This window comes from Podarcis pityusensis, assembly GCF_964106645.2.
Source record: "Podarcis pityusensis genome assembly, chromosome: 8".
Lineage (NCBI taxonomy): Eukaryota > Metazoa > Chordata > Lepidosauria > Squamata > Lacertidae > Podarcis > Podarcis pityusensis.
Genome location: NC_138033.1, coordinates 29,494,413 through 29,511,312, shown reverse-complemented (window position 1 = coordinate 29,511,312; position 16,900 = coordinate 29,494,413). Strand labels below are relative to the sequence as shown.

At 43.0% G+C, this 16,900-nt stretch overlaps 1 protein-coding gene and 1 long non-coding RNA gene across 3 annotated transcripts; one reads left to right on the top strand and one right to left on the bottom strand.

Annotated features, from left to right (window-relative positions):
• Positions 1–419: 419 nt before the first annotated feature.
• Positions 420–15,548, top strand: LOC308483939 (gap junction beta-5 protein-like). Of its 2 annotated transcripts, XM_081018319.1 has the most exons (3): positions 430–572; positions 10,820–10,890; positions 13,904–15,548. In XM_081018319.1, the coding sequence occupies exon 3, from the start codon at positions 13,929–13,931 to the stop codon at positions 14,763–14,765; it is 837 nt and encodes a 278-aa protein (XP_080874445.1). In that variant the 5' UTR covers positions 430–572; positions 10,820–10,890; positions 13,904–13,928; the 3' UTR covers positions 14,766–15,548. The 2 variants fall into 2 exon arrangements, with proteins under 2 accessions (XP_080874444.1, XP_080874445.1); XM_081018318.1 differs by lacking the exon at positions 10,820–10,890 and having other exon boundaries at positions 420–572.
• Positions 15,046–16,720, bottom strand: LOC308483944. Its single transcript, XR_013989840.1, has 2 exons — positions 16,407–16,720; positions 15,046–16,375 (listed from the first exon to the last, which is right to left on the bottom strand). It is a non-coding gene; the product is annotated as an uncharacterized lncRNA (long non-coding RNA).
• Positions 16,721–16,900: the final 180 nt, after the last annotated feature.

The window sequence follows — 16,900 nt, the reverse complement described above, 5'->3', positions numbered from 1 at the left end:
TATTTTAAAGTAAACAGACCAAGTTTGGTATTCTTCGAAATATACCCATTTTGAAGTCACTTAAATTGGATAGTGTGCTTTTCTGAATTTTGCAATGCTTACCCCAAAAATGTGTTTGGAGGGAAATGCATGATAAAATGTGCATTTGGAGGGGGGGGGGATTGTACGAGTTAGGGAAACGTTTGCAAAAGTAGTGAAATCTTGGGTCTCTTTTAGGGGACTGAACGGACTAACCATCAAATCCCTACCTCCTGCGATTGTAGGACTGGCTGCTCAGATCACTCAGATAGATTCTGTACTGCTGTTCTGATGGGGGCCCTTGTTGTTTACCTGGTATAGCTCTCTGCTTTCCCCAGCCTTGACAGCTAGCAACCAAGAGAGTGCTAGAAAGCTCCACCCATGGAATGTTTCTTTTGGAGAGTCCTCCTCCTCTGCCTTGTCCTCACTCCCAGAGTGCCGGGAGGAGCCTCTGAGCTTTGATGGCTCTTAACTGGCAAAAATATTTTTTTGATGCTTCGGAAGGAAGCAGCAGACTGGGAAAAGGCCCCTGAGGAAGCCAGGACTCTTACCAGGTAAGCGTGTTTGTGGTTTTCCCCCGTCACCACTGTAGGGTGAAATGTAAACTAGCCTGTTGAGAAAAGTTTGAGCTGCTGGGAGGGGGGCAGGAAAAGCAGAACAGAGAAAGGTTGTAGTGTAAGCTTAAAGCGTATATTTTGCTTGCAGGATGTCTCAAGTTTCACCCTCAGCAACTCAAGTTACAGCTGGAAAAGAGACCCCCAACACACACACACACACACACACCCCTCTGAAATCCCTGAGACCTGCTGCCAGTCAGTGTATGAACAATGCAAGTTGGACCAATAGGCTGACTCAGTATGAAGTGGTTTCCTATGTTCCTATGGAATGACTTCAGGGCTTCAGGGCTGGAGCTCAGATTTGCAATGTGGGACCAGGCTGCCACTGAGGCTGCCCTGAAAACTTTCTCCTCTTTGGAGAGCCTGAGAAGCCCCACATATCTCAGGAGAGGGAAACTGGACTTTGCAAACTCTAGTCCCCTCATGCTTTAATTTACACTGGCTGTAAAGGTATCAACATGCAAACGGCAAAGAGTCTCATCTGGATTTTTGCAAACAAACATGCATGAGTAATATTCTCTTCTGTAAGCCGGGTGGGTGTGGTGGAATGTCTTCCATGTTTGCAGTGCTTGCGGATGCTGTGAGGACCTTGTGGGGAAGTGTAGATCTTGTTCATTAGCACAACATTCAGAACCATAGGGTCGCTCGTAACTGTTCAAATAGCATCCTCCTTTCATGCTGGGAAGCATGGGACTTGTAGTCTCCTTGGCAACTTGAGTTGGAAAGTAGGGAAAACGGCAAATTTCGCACACCCCACCCTTTCCCACCTCCAGATCCGCAAGATGAGTAGGTGTGCAGTGTGAATGGTGAGGTGGGCTGTTCCGCCTTTTATTTTTTAAAAAATGCTTCTCCACAGTAATAAGAAAAGTATTCTTAAGAAAAAATTAAAAGGGAAAACGCCATGCAAGCCAAAGAGAGTTACGTCACGCCAGAAATATTCAACAATGGAAAGGAAAGAATGAAGGAAGGTCTGAACTGCCACAGACCCATCATGCCTCACTAGCTGGCTCACCCAAAACCCTACCTCTCACTCTCTCCTCACCTTCAGCGTCATCCTACATGTTCCAACTCTCCTTATTTACAAGGGACGGTCCCAGTTTTCTGTTACTTATGCCTGAGAAATCACTGTTGGTTTTAAGGGGTGCCTTATTCAGATCTTGCAAGTGAGAATTGATAGAGTTGTGCTAGTGCTTGGAAAGTTCATACTTAAAAGGAACTGGTTCCTTTTTTTTTACAAAGCAGGCTATTCAGTTCAGCTGTATTCCAATGAACTTTCTAGTTCTTAAAAACTTCATCCTCAACATTTGGAATATTACAAGGTGCTGTGTTGAAGTACAGGGTCCAAAAGTAAGTCAGGGGCCACAAGATGTCTGACAGACGGAATGTCAACAGATGAAGTGTTCTTTATTATTGTATTTCCATAAAAGACAAGGCTTCCCCTGTTTAATTTGTGCCAGCCACACCGCTGTTAAAGGCACATGGCATCATTCTCTTTGTTCCTGTACCTGTATTTTTCTGTGCAAGCTGCTCCTGTTGGAAGAGAGTGGATCTCTCCAGCAGGGAAGATACAGGAAGTGCCTTACATTCCTTCCTTCTGATTGTTTAGCAACAGTGATTAAATGACTAAACATCCTTAACAACAGCAGCACCTGTATATCTGCCTAATAAGCCCTAAAACATTGCCTCAATGTTTTGCTTTCTAACTTTATCAATATCTGATTTACTTACTGTTTTTAAAATGAAAAATAAGAGCCCAGACCTCCTGCTGCTGGGGGAAGAGCATGAACATGAAGATGAAGTAGAAATCATTCAAAAATTCTGCCCCAAAATGAATGTAATTGACTTTTAGTTCACTGATGAATTACCTTCAGGTGTAGTCCAGAGATTTTTGAACTGTGAACTTTGTTCAGCTGAACTAGAGGTGAATGAATCGCTGTTGCACATGTATATAAATGCATGCACATGAACATCAAGTCAATGTGCTATGCACAAACAGCTGTATCCTACATGCAGTCACTAGGCCAGGCTTCTTTGGCCCCCAGATGCTGTTAACTAAAATTCCTTCTTCCCTGGCCATTGGCCATGCTAGCTGAGGCTGTGGGGAGTTGGAGTCCAACAACATTTGGGGGGATAACAGGTTCCCCATCCCTGCACTAAGGTGTATTTTTAACTTTTTGTAACAGATAGAAGACAAATAAATGTCTTTGAATAAAATTTTAAGGGGAAGAGCAACTGCTCTCCCTATACATAATTTGATGCAGAACAGGCTATGGCGGAGTTAAGAAATAAAGTGTACAAATGCTTCAGCAATGTACAAAAGAGGAACTGAGGCGAGTGCCAGGCAAGATCCTGGCCTTGGTATGAGATTAGGGGTGTGACTCACATGCAGCTCCCTATTGTCATATGTGAAGTGTTGGATGGTATCTCACCTTTGTTTCTATCAGCTATAATGGTGCACCACTCCTGTCCTTATTTCCTTCCAAAACTTAGCATGCACAATGTATATGGAGCTTCCCTTGTGCTTGTCCCAGAATCTGCAGTCAGTGCAAAATGCAGCAATGTGATTGCAGAGAGTAGTGAGATCCTACAAACATGCTACACCTCTTCTCAAAGATCTACACTGGCTGCCAATCTGTAACCACCATAGCCGAGTGGGGTTTTGAACCCAAGTGTCCAAGATCACAGTCCTCTAACCACTGCACCACACTATCTCTTCTACTGTAACAGGAGGGTCTGAATAATGGCCAGCATGTAGGTTCTGCCGTGGCAATACACCTTTCCATTCTCCAATGTTTCTTGCAAGTACCAGCTCCATCTGAATGTTCTTTCTACTGCTGTGTGCCACATGGTAGGGTCTGGAGCGCTCAGATTCCACTATTTCCATCAACCCCATATCTATTTCCCCTCAAATAATGTGATAGGTAATGCAGGGTAAGGCCTATGTGCTGTTTTCCACAAAGCACACCTGTTCCTCCTCAAACACATGACAGCACCATTTTGCCCACAGGGCACCTTGAGGAAATGACAAGAAGACGGGTGCTGGAACTGTCCAGACATGAGATGGGTACTTAAAATCTCGTGTCACCTCTTTTGCCTCCCAGAATATGTCACTTCCCATCCTTCAGGGAATGGCCTCCTGGATTGAAAAGCTGAATCAGCCATGCAGGAAACTTCTTCCTTGGCTTAATTGCATTCCACCTACATATTGTACAAAAAGGTGACTGGAATTTGGGGTGCTCAAATATTTCACTATATGCATTTTAAGCAAAACAACCTAATTTACACTGTCCAGGTTAATATATGGGTCAGAAATCAGAAATCCTTAGGTTTTCACACTTCTCAAAGTTTTGGGACCCAGTTTTTGGCTTAAGAAAAGTAGCAAAATGCATACAAAATTTCATGTTTTAGGTTAAAATGTGTATTTTACTGTAAAATGTGTACAGATTCCTTATTTACATCCCAGCTTTACACCAAGAAGCTCAAGATGACATAAATGGTTTTCCCCTGCCCATTTAATATTTACAACAGCCCTGTGTTAGGCTAAGAGATACAGTAGCTGACCCAAAGTCACCCAGTGAGCTTCATAGCTGGGTGGGGATTTGAACTCTGGTCTCCCAAGTATGACACTCTAACTACTACACTATACTGGCCCATCTCCCTGAATATACAAAAGTAAAGTGAATTTTCATGCACTTTATTGAAAAAGTTGCAGGTTGATGTGGAAAACACAAGCATTCTTCAAAAATTGCACATTATTTTACAATGCAGTTCTCCGGCCAAATAATTTTCTGCCCCTTCAGTTTTGCTGGTGTTCAATTATGAGCCTGTCGTGTGCCATTTTGTGAGGATTTCTTTTTTGAAGGCTGCCTGAAGAGTCCACATTCAAACTGTATGCATTTTGTTCTCACTTTTAATGTAAGATGCACCATGCTTTTCATGGTATTTCCCATGAAACACACATTTTGTACACTTTTTCCAATGTAAAAATGAGAAATTTAGGGGTCATTTTAAGCACACTGAAGTTACACTTCAAAATTATAGGCAAGTGTGTTGTGACCCACACACAGCTGCAGGAGTCTCAAGTCAACTCTTATCTGCTGAAGAAAGGGGACTTGAATAAATCTCTCCTCCATCTCTCACTACAACCCTGTTTGCTGAAGGACCACAGAAGCTTTGTGTAGTCACAAGGTCCCTTCCAACTCTACAATTCGTTGATTCTATGATCTACCAGTTCACCACTACACTCAAGTACACTTAACACAATGTTTGTATCTCGAGTTGGAAGTGACTCTGAATTAGCCAACCACTCCCTCCTCTTCCTTCTATAACTAGGCACTGCTTAACTGGATGTTACTGCGAAATGGGAGCACCCAGTTTGCTTGGAAGACTGTGCCCAGGACTTACGATGCTTTCCCTTCACCCCATTCCAGGATGTGATCTCAGCTACTTTTATAAGACATCCTGCTGCTTTGCTTCTGTTTGTTGATTCTTGCAAAGAATGCTCATTGCAGACGACTGTTTGTTTGATTGATTGACAGTAATTATATACTGCTTTTCGGGCAGGCCTCATAAAGCAATTTATATAAGATTATTACAACAATAAGCATCCTTTTTTGTTTTGTTTTTAAAGTTACAATAGAACACAAAAGACAAGTTGTTTAGAAGAAGCTGTTAGTGCTTCTTCTCATTCCCCTAAGGGCTCATTCTCCTCAGGGCTCAATTGTCCTGTGCTGGCAGTACAGGAGGGCAGAGGCCACTAAATGGTGGCTATTGCTCAGACTTCTGCCTTTTCCCAAATGTGAACATTTGGGGAGAAATTTGATTCAGTTATCATTTAAAGGCAAACTCGTTTGCACTTTCTGAAACAATATGCAAACTGGAATGCAGCCATCCTTTGAAATTCACACTTCTGCAGATTTTGCAGCACCATGTAATGCATGTGCTAAAGTAAAGTGTGCATAGAAATCTACATATTAGTGGATGGATATATATATATATATATATATATATATATATATATATATATGCGGGTGGCGCTGTGGTGTAAACCACTGAGCCTAGGGCTTGCCGATCGGAAGGTCAGCGGTTCGAATCCCCGTGACGGGGTGAGCTCCCATTGCTCGGTCCCTGCTCCTGCCAACCTAGCAGTTCGAAAGCACGTCAAAGTGCAAGTAGATAAATAGGTACCACTCCGGTGGGAAGGTAAACGGTGTTTCCGTGCGCTGCTCTGGTTCGCCAGAAGTGGCTCAGTCATGCTGGCCACATGACCTGGAAAAACTGTCTGCGGACAAATGTCAGCTCCCTCAGTCAGTAAAGCGAGATGAACGCCGCAACCCCAGAGTCATGAGGATTTTTTTATTTAAAAATAATAATATATTGCAAACTGATGAGGAAATGTGGAGAACTTGGGAAACTGAGACATAGAAATGGGAAGCTTGGTCCATCCGTCTAACTACAGCACTTTTGGTTGTTATGGTTTATCACTAATATTTTGTTTCTTGGCCCAGAGAGGGACATGGAGGGATCCTGACCTGAAGAGCCTGTTGGTTCATCTGATTCACCTACTGTGGGAAGAGTAGGAGGGGATGCTGACCCAGATGATGCAGACAGAGTGCATGACTCATTCCCACTTCCACCTCGTTCCATTAATTGTGGTTGTTAGGCTGTACCTGGCAACTACTTGCCTTTGTCTGATGAAACTATTTGCAAAAGAAGGAAATAGATTTCGATAGGAGCATAGTCATGAAACTGCATGTCTTATGTCCTCAGCACAATCTCTCAAGTCACATCCTTCAGGACTGAGTGTGCAAAAATGGCCATCCAGTTGATGTTTGACTCCAGTTCCCATCAGCCCCAGCAAGCATGTCCAGGGGTCATGGATAATGGGAGTTGTAGTCCACCAACATCAGGAGGGCTAGAGATTCCCCACACCTGATCTAACCAGTTAACAGTCAATTTTGGCATCTAAAGTATTTGTGAAGGGGCAAAAGAAGAGATGCACACAATTTTGCCTAGTATGTGCATTTTCACAAGTAATTTTCTTTAAATTTCCTCTATTTTTGTATGTTGTTTTCATTACTGGACTCTTTAGTCTTCTTTTGTGATAATATGCACATTTTTAATGCATTGTTTGTTTGGAGTTCTGAATCAATATAAGGAGAAGTGCAATTTTTGAAGGGGAGAACTGTATTCCAGTTTGCATATTATTTCAGATGTGCATTAACATGTGAACAGTTTTTTCTACCATCCCTTCATGCAAGCAATCTTGTGTTCTTGGATAAGAGATGCATAGCGTCATGTAATAGCACAGAAGAAGTTGTAGAGTTGGACTGGGATGCAAACACACAAAGAAAAGCCTGATAGGGCTGGAGAGCGATGAAGATGGCAGTCAAGTCTCTTAAGCTTTAAAAAAGTGTGTAAAGCAAATAGGGAGGCGAGAGAGGGTGGGATCTTCAATAAAACGGCTTTAACAAAGTAAAGCAGAATGGACAACTTAGGTGTTTCATAAATAAATTGGCCATTTGGCCATTTGGGTGTGATCCAGCAGGATTCTTCTTATGTTATTTAACAAGATTTATCAACTAATTAATCAACAGAAACCTCAGAACGGTTTACATAAAACAAAATAAAAAATTAATGGGAAAATACTGATAAAAGCAAACTTTACAAAGCAAGTAAAATAAGATTTTATTAAAATATAGATAAAATCGGTTTTAAAAAAAAGAAATGTACCTAATAACATTATGTGTCAGGGTAAGCTTGCCCAAACAAGAAAAGTGTTTATCATGCATTGAAACCACTACAGCTGAAGATGCCTGCCTAATATTAAGAGGCAGGGAGTTGCAGGGAGTAGGTGCTACCGCACTGGAATATTCATTATGTTCTTAGTGATTACATTTAAATTCATCACCAAACGTAGGTGCCTTATAAATGTTGTATAATTATTATGATTATGATTATTTTATTAAATTTCTATGCCACCCTTCATCCAAAGATCACAGGGTGGTTTACAATAGAAAAACACAAAAATGCATACTGCAATAACAAGCAAAAACAATAACACATACACACACACACACACACACACACACACACCCCACGCAGTTTAAAAGGCCATGTCTAATTAGCCAAAGGCCTGGGAATGGAGGAATGTTTTTTTGCCTGGTGTCCAAAGATGAGAGTGAACAAAGTGATCACACAGAGATCACACAACAGCAATTCCAAGCAATGACCACACACACACCCTTCTCTCTCCGCCAAAGTCCTCCCAGGTCTTCTTCTGATTCTTCCATGTCCATTATTTTTCTCCTTAATCATCTCCCACAGGAGTGGGGAAAGTAGTGTCCTCTGGGTGTTGCTAGACTGACCATTCTTGACCATTGGCCATGCTGGGGCTGACGGAAGTTGTGGTTCAGCAATATCTGAAAGGCCACATGCTCCCCAGCCTTGATGTAACCAATTGCCCTGTATTGTATCATTCATTCATTCATTCATTCATTCATTCATTCGTTCATTTGCAAAGCATGAGAGTCTGAAGCTGGTTACGAACTTTGCCCCAGGGTGCGAACAGAAATCGCACGCCAGAGGCGCGTGCACAGCAGGAGGCCCCATCAGAGAAAGCGCACCTCAGGATAAGAATGGTTTCAGCTTAAGAACAGACCTCCAGAACAAATTAAGTTCGTAACCAGTATTGTCTACCAATGTATTGTCTACCCTGAGTAGCAGCAGTTATCTTAAGCTTTAAGCCACGAATCTGCCCAGCCCTGTTTTGGGACACCAGAGATGTCTGACATCAAAGCATATGCTTTTCCACTGAATTTTACAATATAACACATTTGATATAAAGCAGATTAGACAGAATCACAGAAGAGAGGTCTATTGATGCGTAACACACATGGTAGTTCCAGGGAACCGCTATCTGGAGTAATAACTCTGAATAGTGAAGCACATCAGGTAGAGATTAGGGCTGGGCGATATTAGGTTTTCAACATTGCAGTAGCTCACCAGCCAAACATCGCAGTTTGGTGATATGCCACAATGTTGAAAAAAGCTGCATTGGCCCCAGCCCTTATGGTGCTGGGTGAAACTGCTGCAGCTCTCACTATGTGAGCTGAGGCTCTTTCACCCCAGTGCCTTTTTAAGTTGGGGCCATTGAAGCTGGACCAAGATGGAGGGAGTCCTGCAATGGAGCCTGGTAGGCTCTGTCAGCAGGACTCCCTTCCCCTTCGCTGGCCAAGGGGAAGGGGGGTGGCAAGCAACCTCCTCCTTGGAGAAAGAGGCCTCTTGCTCACTGCCGCCCCTCCCCTTCCCCACTGTGGGAGCCCAAATCTTTTCCCCGCTTGTATGCTAGCAGGAGAAGGATTGGGGCTGCTCAGCAGGGGAGCAGAAAGTGCCCTGCCCCCAACTGAGTGAGCCCAGATCCTCCTGCTGCTCTCATGCAAGCAGAAGGAGGATTGGGGCTTCCTCAGCTGGGGAGTGGGAGCAGCTTAACAGTGTCCCCAGCCCCCCTCGGCACACTGAGTGCTGGGGGTCTCAAGAGCGGTGGTGGTTTTGCCAGCGATATACCGCTGAGTGAAACCGCCATCACGCTCTGCCCTTCATACCGGTCCTGGGCAATATATCGATAACTCACCCAGCCCTAGTAGAGATGCAGGAGAAGGTCATTCAGCACCTACCCAATTTGCACTTCCAGAACCAATATGTGAAGGCAAACATAGATATTCTTTCTGAATTTTGTGATGTAGCTCTTGCACCCACCCACGCAAAAATGTACAAAAATGTATTATATTAGAGAAACTTGTTTGTAATAAATTGTGCAGTGGGAAAATCACATTTAAAAATCAGTATATTAAGAGAAGTGAACCTAAAACTACAAATGTTTATGTGGATATATAGATTGTTACACACCACCCCAATCTCCAAGCGGCGCAAGATTCCAGGGGTTCTAGGCACTTACCCAGAGACTGTGTTTCCTTTTGGGAATGAGGCATAGCAGAGAGTCTGGTGCCTTTATGATATATGGTTTATTTAAACATATACTGTATGCAACCTGAACCTACAATGCAGAGGCTCACAGCATCAACCAAAAAGGTTTTGTTTCTCTCATAGCTGCGGCGTTGGATTCAAACAGAAATCAAGCATAGATCTGCCTCTCTTGCTTTCCAGCTTGCTGATTAAGTTCAAATCCCTGCACACATGAAGCCTCATCCCTGGCTTTTGTCCTTCTCATCCTTTGTAAATTGAGCGAGGGGCCCCACCCATTTGCCATCTCCCACAGAGCCTCTTAATCCCCCTTAATGGCTCATCACCCAGGCTATCACCTCATGAGGAAGCTAGCCTGGCTTAATTAGATTTTAACACTTGCTGGATCTGGGGATTAGAGGAGTCTGGCACTCCAAACTCATAACAATATTATCAACTGATGCAGAAATGGGGCAATCCGAGAGAAGCCAAAATCAACAGATTTGTCCCTCGTAACATGAGGGCAGAAAACCACCATCACACCCTCTTTTGAGCATCCGGAGGCCTAAGCTTGGCTGTGGTTGGAAACAAGTTCTTGAAATGGAAATTCTGTTTGCTCTAGCATGGAAATTCTTATGCTGTGGTCTTTGTGCTAGGTCTGTGATGAATTAGTAAACCTTGGCTGATTTTATGGATTAAAGATGAATCATTTTGTAAAGACATATTTTGTTTCCACTTCCCGGTCTCTCACCCTGTGATTTTCTATAAGGGATTCTTAAAGGAGAGGGATAGATCGGTTTTAATTTTATCTTCTCATTTACTGAGGTGGTAAGTAGAGTTGTGTAGTAACCACAACATTCACCTTGTATCTAAATCTGTAGCATTCGTAAGCAGCCCAATCTTTTTCAGATCTATTCTGTGCTCTTCCAATACGATTTGTTATTTGGCTCCAAATCCTTTATGTTAAATCTGAAACTTTGTTTTGCCTCCATTGACTTTTACAGAGAATCTGGAAACAAAAAATGGGGAAACTAAAAACAAACAAACAAGTGAATCTTTTCACATATGTGGGTGAAATTTACAATCAAAGGAGCCCCTCCAGAGTGGATTAAGCCTGCCAATTGTCATGCAGATCTAGTCAGGAGTTTTTGTGCAGGGAAACTTTGGTTGTTGTTGGTTTTTTGTTGGTTTTTTAAGTCTCTACATTGTTTATTTTCTGCCAGAATTGGATGCAGATAGCAGACATGGTCTCCCCTTCTGAAGGGATGAAGCTTGCCAAATTTCAGAAAGATAGGTGAGTGGTTCTCCTGTCAGGACAGGCATTGGAGGAAGGAACAGAAATCACACACAGCCCTAGTTTTGGGGGGAGGGGCACTTAGTTTGAGGGACATGTGGGAGGTGCCCCTGCATTAGATACCCACCAAAACTCTGACAAATAGTTCCAGGGGCAATCACAGAACTGTAGAATTGGAAGGGACCACGAGGGTCATCTAGTCCAATACAGGAATCCTTCACCCACCATGGGGTTCAAACCCATGACTTTGAGATTAAGAGTCTCATTCTGCACCAACTAAGCTATCCTAGCTCAGAGTTATTGCGCTGGGTGATTTTACCTTCATTATTTTTTTAAAAATGGAAAAGTCAACATTTTCTCACTGTGAATAAAATAGAGTTCTGTTATTTTAATTGTTAGAGAGAGAGAAATGGCTCAGTAACTACCAGGCCACCCACGTAGTTTACCTGCACAGCATTTTCCCTACTTTAACAGCTAAAATTCATGTTCACTTAACACACATCCAATTATTGTGATTGGAGTTCACCAGGAAAATAATTCAGTGTGATTAAAAGCTAGAGTTTTCTGTCAAAGTGAAAGATTCCCCGCACCTCTCCAGTCCTGCCCTCTCAAGCTCTCATTGTTCAGCTTGGCTTTGTTTCTCAGAAAATAAAGGGGGAACCTGAAGCAAGAGAGATACTCCAGCGGGTGGGGAGTCCCTCATTTTGTCCAACATTGAAATGTGAAATAATTCCCCAACTCTGCCTTGTTAATTGAGATATACACAGAGCTGAAACACACCCCTGGTGGCAAACTTATTTTTTGTTTGTATCAGTTGATGGGAGACCTCATATGGTGGTACTTCTCCACTACATACATTCATGTTGACTTAACATTTCAGAGAGAAGACTCAGATGCAACTCTTCCCTGGGCGTTCTGCCAAAATCTGTTGGGTTACACCTCAGATTCACCAAAAATCAATGGACTCTGCCCCCAGCTTCTCTTCCAGATAACTGCCCTGTACCAGAACACTTCTGTTAAGAGGACATCCCCACTTTGAAGGGCTACCTAGTCCAAGTCCAAGTAACGAAACCCTAAGAAGGGAAAACAAAGGTCTTCAAGTTGCCCATCAATAATGAAGAGGCAGACAGTCAACTGAGCAGACATATAGGTCACTTAGTCACAGCCTTCCTTGGTTGTTGTTGTTGTTGATTAGTCGTTTAGTCGTGTCTGACTCTTCGTGACCCCATGCACCAGAGCATGCCAGGCACTCCTGTCTTCCACTGCCTCCTGCAGTTTGGTCAAACTTGGTAGCTTCGAGAACACTGTCCAACCATCTCGTCCTCTTTCGTCCCCTTCTTCTAGTGCCCTCCATCTTTCCCAACATCAGGGTCTTTTCCAGGGAGTCTTCTCTTCTCATGAGGTGGCCAAAGTATTGGAGCCTCAACTTCAGGATCTGTCCTTCCAGTGAGCACTCAGGGCTGATTTCCTTCAGAATGGATAGGTTTGATCTTCTTGCAGTCCATGGGACTCTCAAGAGTCTCCTCCAGCACCATAATATATGGCAAAATATATTGTACTTCTGCTTAATTGTACTTCTTCCTATATTTGCATCAAACTATGTAAATCGCCATATGTTGCAAACCATCTATGTAAATCAGTGCCCTGTGAGATGCCAAGTACTCAATGTTTCACAGCAGAACGAAATGGAGACACTCTTGAGAACTTGCAAAACCATTATTCTCATCAATGATCAATGTTAGGCACCTTCATCACACACATACACCTGTTACACATTGCAGAAAACCTGGAGACTCTTTCCTTCCAGTAGCACTTCTTCCTTCTTAGGGAGATGAGGGCAGGGTGGGTTGTATATGGGTTATTTCCTGGCCTGTAAGAACATGTAGCAAGATTGGTTGAAACATGCAACCCTCTGGGTGGGAGGCACATGGTGTGGGAGTAGTAGAATGAATGGATTTTGAAAACTATTGTTGTTGTTTAGTCATTTAGTTGTGTCTGATTCTTCGTGACCCCATGGACCAGAGAAAACTATTAGGTCCATAAATTGCTATAGGTGTTATCTTAAATCAATTGTGCTTTGTGGTGAGGAGAGGGGCACAGCTGAACCAAGAAAGTTCTACATGCTATGATTAGTGGTGGGCCAAGTTCCCTCAGCTTGCCTTACAAGTCATTCATTTCTTCTGAACTTTTCTGGAAAATATTCACAATGCAGTCTTATTTGTTTGTTTGTTTTTGAGAAACTTGGGGGGGGGAAACAACTAGGTGAAGCTCATGGACACACACTTTTCAAGCAAGGGTAACTGGTGGCAGATACAAGAGAGACAATAATCCTGCTTTTTATCATAGCAGGCATTTAACTGAAGTCTGATTTTATAATTTAAACTGATGTTCCTCTTCATTCTGTTGCTGTAAGGTCTGTACGCCACTTAAGAGATGATCATAATTCAGCACGTCCAAAGTCCCTGATTGCAAATTCACACCATTATAGTTGATATATAGATATAGATATAGATGATATGTAGATATAGATATAGATATAGATATAGATATAGATATAGATATAGATATAGATATAGATATAGATATAGATATAGATATAGATATAGATGGAATTATGACTTTTACGGTGACCTGATATGAACCTTCAGGAGGGGAGATAAAATCGGGTAGGCAGGGCAGAATGGATACAGAAAGACAATGGAGCTTGTACATGAAATGGCAAGACTGAAAGTTAAGGGAAGCGTCAGTTCTTTTTGGTTCTTTCCATCTCTTTGATGTGATTCAGGACTAGCAGCAAGGTGTTGTTGACAACTTCAAAAAGGTGTGGGGAACCTTTGACCCTTCAGCTGTTGCTACAGCTCCCATCAGCCCCAGCAACCATGGCCAACGGCCAGGAATTATGGGAGTTGTACTTCAGCAACACAGGTTCCACACACCTGAATTAGAGGCTGCTTTGCTAGACATACATAGACATATATAGCATTTCTAACTCCACCATCTTATTTCTTTTCAGGTATTTTAAGTAGAAACCAGAGGCCATGAACTGGGGAGTCTTTCAAGGGCTCCTAAGCGGGGCAAACAAATATTCCACAGCCTTTGGACGTATTTGGCTCTCAGTGGTCTTCATCTTCCGGCTTCTAGTCTACATAGTGGCAGCAGAGAAGGTTTGGGGAGATGACCAGAAGGACTTTGACTGCAATACTGAGCAACCAGGCTGCCCAAACGTCTGTTATGACCATTACTTCCCAATCTCCCACATCCGCCTCTGGGCCCTACAGCTTATTTTGGTTACCTGTCCTTCCCTGCTGGTAATCATGCATGTTGCCTACCGAGAAGCCAAACTGGAGAAATATAGGAAGAAGGTTGGAGCTGACTATGCACTGCGCTATCCTCCTGGCAAGAAGCGTGGAGGCTTGTGGTGGACCTATTTCTTCAGCCTCATCTTCAAGTCTGCTGTGGACATTATATTCCTCTTCATCTTCTACCACGTGTACCCAAACTACACACTCCCCAGTGTGGTGAAATGCTCCCTCGAACCTTGTCCCAATGTTGTAGACTGCTTCATAGCCAGGCCCACAGAGAAGAACATCTTCACCCTTTTCATGGTCATCACTACCTGTGTTTGCATCCTCCTCGGCCTTGTTGAAGCCTTCTACCTTGTTGGGAAACGATGTACAGAGTGTCTTGAGCCCAAAAATGAAAGCCACAGGAGGCAGGGCAGTGAATGGATGAGAAGAGAGGACACTTGCTCTCTGCCCAACAGCAAACATGACCCAAATGAAGTGGGTGTGCAGGTGTTCCATGGTGCAGATTACAAACCATCTACCTCCATCATCAAGACTGCTCCACCTTCCCAGAGAACTCTAAGCACATAAACTACCCGGTCAAAATTAAATCCTGGGAAATTTGGTAATGGAAACCTTATGAAAAAAACAATATGACTTCATTCTCAGAATGAACAGTGCCTGCTGCTAGGCAGGACATTTGCATGATGTGCCAGAAGGCATGTCAGAGTATTCCAATAAAAACAGTAGACATTGCTGGTGCGCACTTATTCATCCCATGTCTGGAAAGGAAATCACTGCAGCAAATTTGTCGTCGTCGTTTTCAGTCCACAAATGATATGCGATGATATGTAACTGATGGTGTTTTCTCCCCCCCACCCCCCAAAAAAGTATTATGTTTCCTTTTAATTGAAATGAATAGGGAAGAATGACATTATTAATTACATAAGATTGTGACACAGTGAGAGGAACAATGTCGTTTTCTGTCAGAAGCCGAAGTGCAGCAGGAGGGAAACAGAGCTGCATCTGGAAAATATGTGATGGAACAGAAAATAGTGCTTTTTTGCATCCCTTTATGCAAGGTGGAGATGGTGAAAGGAATGGTCTATATCAGGCCCCAACCCAATCAGGCTGTTCGATTTTCTGATGTCCATATTTGATCCAAGAATAGTGTATTAAATAGTCATTTCCAAATTCACTGGTTCCCTCAGCTCATTCCATCTAAACTACTTACATTGTGTACTGTCCCATAACTCATCCAGTCAAATTTTTAAAGACCTCCCCACCACCAGCGAAAGGTGGCTGCCATACTTGGTACTGAGATCTCAGGAGTGAAAAGCAATATTGAAATAAAGATCGCTAATGGAGAAGAAATGGTGTTGGTCTAGTCCTGTTGCAGTTCTTATTCTGAAAAATATACACATTTTCTTTTTCTTTTTTTATTGATATTATTTATCGAGAGAGAGAGTCATATACTGTATAACATACACAATAAATGGGATGCGGGTGGCACTGTGGTATAAATCACTGAACCTCTTGGCCTTGCCGATCAGAAGGTCGGCGGTTTGAATCCCCACGACGGGGTGAGCTCCCGTTGCTCTGTCCCAGCTCCTGCCGACCTAGCATTTCGAAAGCACACCAGTGCAAGTAGGTAAATAGGTACTGCTATGGCAGGAAGGCAAACAGTGTTTCCGTGCGCTCTGGTTTCCATCACAGTGTTGCATTGCACCAGAAGCTGTTTAGTCATGCTGGCCACATGAGCCAGAATGACAAACACCAGCTCCCTCAGTCTGAAAGCGAGATGAGCACCACAACCCCATAGTCGCCTTTGACTGGACTTAACTGTCCAGGGGTCCTTTACCTTTACCTTTACACAATAAATGTATATATACATATGAATGTATACAAAACTCTGGGTGAGAGCCAATGTAGCACAAGCAGACAGCTCTGTGCACAAAGCGGGGTTTCTCCTTCCTCTCCTCCCCACTATAGGTCACCGTGTGACCCCAATTCCAAATTGTTGGGTAGACTCTCCACAGCAGTCCCCTTGCACAAGGAGCTTTCCATTACACAAGCAGGCAGACATCACTGAATGTTGCCTACTAAATCTAACTGCTGAACATAAAATGTAGAATATATTTTTTTAAAGATCATATATGTGGGTGGATATGGGTGTGGGAGAGAGAGAACTGAATCAGTCTCTGCTCCAGTTATTTCCAACTCTGTTTTCACATATTCCACTACAAGATTCCAACTATTTCATGTCACAAACTCTTAGCATTATTGCCAGTTTAATGATCCCCAGCTGTACTCAAAATTCCCAACTAATGCTGCAACCCTAACCTCACTTACCTCATTGAATCCAATACAGATTATTTCTGAGTAGACACAGACAACATTGTACTGTACATCTTCCTTCCTGGGTTTGTGATTTACCTTCCCAGCTTCTTTTAAAAAATGGTTTTTATTAAAGTTTTTGTGTGTGTTACAAAACAAACAGATGAAGAGGGAAAGGTACATCTGTTGTCTACACTTTCAATTGAATAAAAAATTCTTGCTAAGTTGACATATAGAAAACCTCTGAATCTGTTGTGGTTGTTGGTATCTGTCTGTCACGAGAGACAATGGAGTGCACCTCTGGACGTGAAGTCAAACCACTGCGTTAGCAGCAGCAAAGTGACCTCCCTGGGGTGCAAGCCTGGGCAGTGTGTATGAAGGTCCTGGGC

Excerpts from the sequence above, each read along its gene's own strand:
- LOC308483939 (XM_081018318.1), top strand. The coding sequence starts at position 13,929 with ATGAACTGGGGAGTCTTTCAAGGGCTCCTAAGCGGGGCAAACAAATAT.